The following is an 8425-nucleotide window of genomic DNA, read 5'->3' as shown; positions in this document are numbered from 1 at the left end:
AGCCCTATGGGAGACTTTCCTTGGGCCGGGTTGGAGCTGCAGGGTGCCATTGAGCCCTATGGGAGGCTTTCCTTGGGCCGGGTTGGAGCTGCAGAGTGCCATTGAGCCCAATGGGAGGCTTTCCTTGGGCCGGGTTGGAGCTGCAGAGTGCCATTGAGCCCAATGGGAGGCTTTCCTTGGGCCGGGTTGGAGCTGCAGAGTGCCATTGAGCCCTATGGGAGACTTTCCTTGGGCCGGGTTGGAGCTGCAGAGTGCCATAGAGCCCTATGGGAGACTTTCCTTGGGCCGGGTTGGAGCTGCAGAGTGCAATTGAGCCCTATGGGAGACTTTCCTTGGGCCGGGTTGGAGCTGCAGAGTGCCATTGAGCCCTATGGGAGACTTTCCTTGGGCCGGGTTGGAGCTGCAGAGTGCCATTGAGCCCTATGGGAGACTTTCCTTGGGTCGGGTTGGAGCTGCAGAGTGCCATTGAGCCCTATGGGAGACTTTCCTTGGGCCGGGTTGGAGCTGCAGAGTGCCATTGAGCCCTATGGGAGACTTTCCTTGGGCCGGGTTGGAGCTGCAGAGTGCCATTGAGCCCTATGGGAGACTTTCCTTGGGCCGGGTTGGAGCTGCAGAGTGCCATTGAGCCATATGGGAGACTTTCCTTGGGCCGGGTTGGAGCTGCAGAGTGCCATTGAGCCCTATGGGAGACTTTCCTTGGGCCGGGTTGGAGCTGCAGAGTGCCATTGAGCCCTATGGGAGACTTTCCTTGGGCCGGGTTGGAGCTGCAGAGTGCCATTGAGCCCTATGGGAGACTTTCCTTGGGCCGGGTTGGAGCTGCAGAGTGCCATTGAGCCATATGGGAGACTTTCCTTGGGCCGGGTTGGAGCTGCAGAGTGCCATTGAGCCCTATGGGAGACTTTCCTTGGGCCGGGTTGGAGCTGCAGAGTGCCATTGAGCCCTATGGGAGACTTTCCTTGGGCCGGGTTGGAGCTGCAGAGTGCCATTGAGCCCTATGGGAGACTTTCCTTGGGCCGGGCTGGAGCTGCAGAGTGCCATTGAGCCCTATGGGAGACTTTCCTTGGGCCGGGTTGGAGCTGCAGAGTGCCATTGAGCCCTATGGGAGACTTTCCTTGTGCCGGGTTGGAGCTGCAGAGTGCCATTGAGCCCTATGAGAGACTTTCCTTGAGCCGGGTTGGAGCTGCAGAGTGCCATTGAGCCCTATGGGAGACTTTCCTTGGGCGGGTTGGAGCTGCAGAGTGCCATTGAGCCCTATGAGAGACTTTCCTTGGGCCAGGTTGGAGCTGCAGAGTGCCATTGAGCCCTATGGGAGACTTTCCTTGGGCAGGGCTGGAGCTGCAGAGTGCCATTGAGCCCTATGGGAGACTTTCCTTGGGCCGGGTTGGAGCTGCAGAGTGCCATTAAGCCCTATGGGAGACTTTCCTTGGGCCAGGTTGGAGCTGCAGAGTGCCATTGAGCCCTATGGGAGACTTTCCTTGGGCCAGGTTGGAGCTGCAGGGTGCCATTGAGCCCTATGGGAGACTTTCCTTGGGCCAGGTTGGAGCTGCAGGGTGCCATTGAGCCCTATGGGAGACTTTCCTTGGGCCAGGTTGGAGCTGCAGGGTGCCATTGAGCCCTATGGGAGACTTTCCTTGGGCCAGGTTGGAGCTGCAGAGTGCCATTGAGCCCTATGGGAGACTTTCCTTGGGCCGGGTTGGAGCTGCAGAGTGCCATTGAGCCCTATGGGAGACTTTCCTTGGGCCGGGTTGGAGCTGCAGAGTGCCATTGAGCCCTATGGGAGACTTTCCTTGGGCCGGGTTGGAGCTGCAGAGTGCCATTGAGCCCTATGGGAGGCTTCCAAAACCATGCACTGAAGGTCAAAGTCAGAAAGGTTTTCCCGCCATTTACAATCATTCAAATACAAAAATCTCTGAACCCTTGGATTGTACTATGATATTTTCGTACGACCATGATGGGAAATTTTTAGTGCACACCAGAAAATATCGGATTTAATCCGAATTTTTTCAATCATACTTTTAGAAGCCCAAAATTCGGACTTTGATAAACGTGCCCCTTAGTATACAGTTAAGCGTAATATCTCTTTTGGTCAGTAGTTGGCAACGACCCCTAAGATGGACCTTGGTTAAAACTCCACTAGAGCGTTTAGATGACATATAGAGGTCCAAAAATAAAATATAAAATAATTAACATCTATTATTAAACATCTGAGAAGCCTTTACAACCCACCATTTATATTCAGAAAATGTCCTATTTCCATGGGAATAAGCTTATATAATACTTTCATTTTCATGATACTTTTTATTACATTCCCTCATTAAGGAGGCTCTTAAGATTACAGTCTCTCAGCTATTATGGGGAAAAACCCAGTGTTTTAAAGATGCCATAGACCAGTGCTGTCCCCCCTCTGTGTGGCCCCCCACCTGTCTGGCTGCTGTGATGGCTTACTCTTGTGTAAGCTTTAAATGGTATCAGTACTGTGATTAACTGCCCCCCCTGCATGGTTCTCACCTCAGATTCAGGCTGTAATCAGGCTGTATTGTTTAAATATGTAATCCCCTGTGTTGTTCACACCTTTTAATCTCTGCATTGTTCACCCCCTGCAGTGTTCACACCTCAGGCTCAGGCTGGAATCACCCCCATTGTTCCCCTGTTCACACCTCAGGAGCAGTAGAAACCCACAAATAATCCCTGCATACTACAAAAAGAACATATACTGAGGTGGTACTGCAATTAAAAAGTTTTTTAATATATAGTTATTGTGCAGACTGTAGGAGCAGTGCCAGCATTGTGTCACTGTAGGCTGCCTGTGTGTGCCATACACACAGGCAGCATAGGGCAAGCAGAGTATGGCACACACAGGCAGGGTAGGGAAGGCAGAGTATGGCACACACAGGCAGAGTATGGCACACACAGGCAGAGTATGGCACACACAGGCCAAGTTTGGCACAAACCAGCCAAGAATGGCACACACAGTGAAAGTATGGCACACGCAGGCAGGGTAGGGAAGGCAGAGTATGGCACACACAGGCAGGGTAGGGCAGGCAGAGTATGGCACACACAGGCAGGGTAGGGAAGGCAGAGTATGGCACACACACAGGCAGGGTAGGGCAGGCAGAGTATGGCAGGTTTTTGCTGTACTACAACCATTATTATGGGTATGGTCATGTGATAACATGGGTGTGGTTTCAAGTGGGTGCGGTTTCAAAAAGGGGAGTGGTCAAAACTGGCTTCCATTATCGGCCCTCCACCACGTAGGTCGGAAAAATTCCGGCCCTCGGTACAACAGAAGTTGGACAGCACTGCCATAGACAATAATAGAGTAAAGAAGAGAATACGTGGTCACTTTATAAAGTCATTTCCCCAGTCAGTCGGTGCTGTGAGAGGGGAGTGGGTTGGGGTTTTGCATAGAGACAGTGTGTGGCTAAACTGCAGCTGCTATAAAAGTGCCAGTGTCCCTGTGCCATATTAATGATCTGTATCTGTCACACAGTGCTACATACACACATGCCTTATCCCACTTATCTACTGCTGGGGCTGCTGCTGGGGGGCCCCCTGCTCTTTAGCCACGGTGAGAGTTTATTTTATTTATTATTGAACATTATGAATGATTATGTGGTGTAAATACAGAGGGAAAAAGGAGTTTGATTGTAGCACAGCAGAAATTCAGAGATTGCACTGTTAACTTTGAATATATGTTTTTGTTTCCCAGGTTCCTATGGGCAGATTGTGCTGACTCAGTCCCCAGATTATGTCTCTGTGTCACCGGGAGAAACTGTCACCTTCACATGTAAAGCCAGTAGCCGTGTTGGCAACTTGTTAGCCTGGTACCAACAGAAATCAGGGCAGGCACCAAAGCTGCTGATCTATAATGCAAACACCCGACACACAGGGACCCCAGAGCGGATCAGCGGCAGCCGCTCTGGAACTGATTTCACCCTTACAATCAGCAGAATGGAAGCAGAAGATGCAGGAGATTATTACTGCCAGCAGTATTGGGATCCCCCACTCACACAGTGATACAGAGCTGAACAAAAACCTTCCTCTTTCATAACTTTCATGTCTTTGTTTTTGCTGAGAACAGACCTGTATAACTGCATCAATGGGAAGAATAGTGATTAGTGAATCTTTCCCGTTTGTGGAAATTTTTATGCACAACTTTTTTCTTACTCCAAATGCATTAAAGTCACTGGGTGTATGTTTTTTGTGGCAACATTTTTGTCTTGGTGACTTTTTGTCTCAGCGACATATCTTTTTTTGTCTTAGAGCATTTTTTTTTTCTGCAGTTTTGAGAAAATATGTGCTTATCCCTTTTCCCATTTACACACATACAAATAACTGCCCTGTATCCTGCCTGACCCTCAATAACAGTAAATTGTCAGCCACAAGCCCCCCGACTCCCACTGAAACAGCCGCGCAGGGTAAAATCCATTCACAGAAATGAAAAAATAGGATCTTGCCAAAGGCTGAAAGAGAATTGAAAAATGATTGTGAGTAGTTCTTCTTTTGTACCACTCGGTAGTAGTTATGGGGTTAAACCCCCAGAGGAAACTAGTGGGTTAAAAAAATGAAGATTGGGTGTGTGAAAAAAGTGTGAAACAACTGCTATGGAAATAGTTTCCCATCAGCCTGACTGGCTTGGCAAGGTGTATTATTATGAGAAACAATGTAGAGGTAACAGATCTGTTATCCAGAGTGTTCAGGACCTGGGGTCTTCCAGATAAAGAATCTCCATGCTTTAAGCTTACAAAAAAAATGTAAACATGATATAAACCCAATAGGGCTGTTCTGCCCCAATAAGGGGTAATTATATCTTAGTTGGGATCAAGTACAGGTACTGTTTTATTATTACAGAGAAAAGGGAATCATTTAACCATTAAATAAACCCAATAGGGCTGTTCTGCCCCCAATAAGGGGTAATTATATCTTAGTTGGGATCAAGTACAGGTACTGTTTTATTATTACAGAGAAAAGGGAATCATTTACCCATGAAATAAACCCAATAGAGCTGTTCTGCCCCAATAAGGGGTAATTATATCTTAGTTGGGATCAAGTACAGGTGCTGTTTTATTATTATAGAGAAAAGGGAATCATTTAACCATGAAATAAACCCAATAGGGCTGTTCTGCCCCCAATAAGGGGTAATTATATCTTAGTTGGGATCAAGTACAGGTACTGTTTTATTATTACAGAGAAAAGGGAATCATTTAACCATGAAATAAACCCAATAGGGCTGTTCTGCCCCAATAAGGGGTAATTATATCTTAGTTGGGATCAAGTACAGGTACTGTTTTATTATTACAGAGAAAAGGGAATCATTTAACCATGAAATAAACCCAATAGGGCTGTTCTGCCCCCAATAAGGGGTAATTATATCTTAGTTGGGATCAAGTACAGGTACTGTTTTATTATTACAGAGAAAAGGGATTCATTTAACCATTAAATAAACCCAATAGGGCTGTTCTGCCCCAATAAGGGGTAATTATATCTTAGTTGGGATCAAGTACAGGTACTGTTTTATTATTACAGAGAAAAGGGAATCATTTAACCATTAAATAAACCCAATAGGGCTGTTCTGCCCCCAATAAGGGGTAATTATATCTTAGTTGGGATCAAGTACAGGTACTGTTTTATTATTACAGAGAAAAGGGAATCATTTAACCATTAAATAAACCCAATAGGGCTGTTCTGCCCCCAATAAGGGGTAATTATATCTTAGTTGGGATCAAGTACAGGTACTGTTTTATTATTACAGAGAAAAGGGAATCATTTAACCATGAAATAAACCCAATAGGGCTGTTCTGCCCCCAATAAGGGGTAATTATATCTTAGTTGGGATCAAGTACAGGTACTGTTTTATTATTACAGAGACAAAAGATATCACTTTTTAAAAATGTGAATTATTTGCTTATAATGGAATCTATGGGAGATGACCTTCCTGTAATTTGTAACCTTCTGAATAATGGGTTTCTGGATAGGGGATACCATATTTGTACTGACAGGCAGCAACAAGGGTGGAGACAGTTGGCAATAATACCCTGGCCACACAGGGTTCCGTTCCTGACAACACTGGTGCTTTATAGGACAGGTGCTACGGGCAGAGAAAATCTCCAGAATAACTGTGCCGGCTAATCTACAATGTATGTGAGCAAATCCTCTTGTGCAAAAGTAAAATAAAAAGTAAAAGTAGATCAGGGGAAAATCCCCCCTGCTATGCCCAGGCTGGGAGAGAATAAAAAAAAGACAGACGTAAGTCAAGATGGGGTGAGCTTTATGGGCGCTGACAATGAACCATTTCTTCTGTTCATTTTCATAAGAGAAAAAAATCCCCAACCATAAAACATTCAGTGGTGATTCAGTGATTCAGACAGTGAATGTATTCGCATTTATCGTTTGTGAGCCATTCAAAAACATTTGTGCACAATGCGCATTTTGATGCAATTTACAAAAAATGGAAAGACAGCACAGCCGTGCAATATTTAAAGGGGACCTGTCATCCAGACATAAAAAGCTGTATAATAAAAGTCCTTTTTAAATTAAACATGAAACCTAATTTTTTTTAATTAAAGCACCCATACCCGTTATAATGGCATTTAAAAATCTCAGCTGTCATATAGAATATGCCTGATAGGTTTGGTCTCCAGTGCTCAAACGGGACATTATTGAGTTAGAGAGGGTCCAGAGAAGGGCAACTAAGCTGGTAAAGGGTATGGGAAGTCTCAGTTATGGGGAAAGACTGGCCAAGTTAGGGCTGGGGAACCAAGACTTTTGTATACTAATATGGGACCATTTATGATTCCTCAATAACCCAGCAATGTGCTAAACGATGGAAAACAAACAAAATATTTTGATCAAAGAAAACCCCCAGTCAGTCGGTGCTGTGAGAGGGGAGTGGGTTGGGGTTTTGCATAGAGACAGTGTGTGGCTAAACTGCAGCTGCTATAAAAGTGCCAGTGTCCCTGTGCCATATTAATGATCTGTATCTGTCACACAGTGCTACATACACACATGCCTTATCCCACTTATCTACTGCTGGGGCTGCTGCTGGGGGGCCCCCTGCTCTTTAGCCACAGTGAGAGATTGTTCCTTTCTATTATTTACCAAATCAGTATATACTTATTGTTACTGACAATTGTAATTTCTTTCCCTCAGGTTCCTATGGGCAGATTGTGCTGACTCAGTCCCCAGATTATGTCTCTGTGTCACCGGGAGAAACTGTCACCTTCACATGTAAAGCCAGTAGCGGTGTTACTAGCAACCTTGGATACAGCTTTATAGCCTGGTACCAACAGAAATCAGGGCAGGCACCAAAGCTGCTGATCTATAGGGCAAGTACCCGACACACAGGGACCCCAGAGCGGATCAGCGGCAGCGGTTCTGGAACTGATTTCACCCTTACAATCAGCAGAATGGAAGCAGAAGATGCAGGAAATTATTACTGTCATCAGTATAGGATCTACCCTCTCACACAGTGATACAGAGCTGAACAAAAACCTTCCTCTTTCATAACTTTCATGTCTTTGTTTTTGCTGAGAACAGACCTGTATAACTGCATCAATGGGAAGAATAGTGATGAGCGAATCTTTCCCACTTGTTAAATTTTTAATGCACAACTTTTTTTCTTACTCCAAATGCATGAGAGTCACTTGGTGTCTCAGTGACATTTTGTCTTAGCACATTTTATTTTGCTGCAATTTTTTGCTGTAGTTTACACACATACAAATATCTGCCCTGTATCCTGCCTGACCCTCAATAACAGTAAATTGTCAGCCACAAGCCCCCCGACTCCCACTGAAACAGCCGCGCAGGGTAAAATCCACTGCATTTTCTAAAATTTTGAGTCACAGAATGAAAAAAATAGGATCTTGCCAAAGGCTGAAAGAGAATTAAAAAATGATTCTCAGTAGTTCTTCTTTTGTACCACTCGGTAGTAGTTATGGGGTTAAACCCCCAGAGGAAACTCGTGGGTTAAAAAAATGAAGATTGGGTGTGTGAAAAAGTATGAAACTACTGCTATGGAAATAGTTTCCCATCAGCCTGACTGGCCTTAAATGGAATCTGTTTCCCTAATAATTCATGTAGCCTTAGGGTCACAGCACTGCTCAGCCAGGTATATTATTGTGAGAAACAATGTACAGGTATGGGATCTGTTATCTAGAATGCTCAGGAACTGGTGTCTTCCAGATAAAGGATCTCCATGCTTTAAGCTTACAAAAAAAATTTAAACATGAAATAAACCCAATAGGGCTGTTCTGCCCCAATAAGGGGTAATTATATCTTAGTTGGGATCAAGTACAGGTACTGTTTTATTATTACAGAGAAAAGGGAATCATTTAACCATGAAATAAACCCAATAGGGCTGTTCTGCCCCAATAAGGGGTAATTATATCTTAGATGGGATCAAGTACAGGTACTGTTTTATTATTAC

General features: G+C 45.0%; 1 gene segment (V, D, J or C); it reads left to right on the top strand.

Moving 5' to 3' along the window:
* The first annotated feature begins 3379 nt into the window (after positions 1 to 3379).
* LOC116408412 lies at positions 3380 to 4115 on the top strand. The segment is given in 2 exon segments: positions 3380 to 3568; positions 3710 to 4115. Coding segments are annotated over 2 exon segments (408 nt in total).
* The last annotated feature ends 4310 nt before the right edge of the window (positions 4116 to 8425 follow it).

Source organism: Xenopus tropicalis, chromosome 1, assembly GCF_000004195.4.
Source record: "Xenopus tropicalis strain Nigerian chromosome 1, UCB_Xtro_10.0, whole genome shotgun sequence".
Lineage (NCBI taxonomy): Eukaryota > Metazoa > Chordata > Amphibia > Anura > Pipidae > Xenopus > Xenopus tropicalis.
The sequence above is the reverse complement of the archived record's forward strand: the minus strand, read 5'-3'. Positions and strand labels throughout refer to the sequence as shown.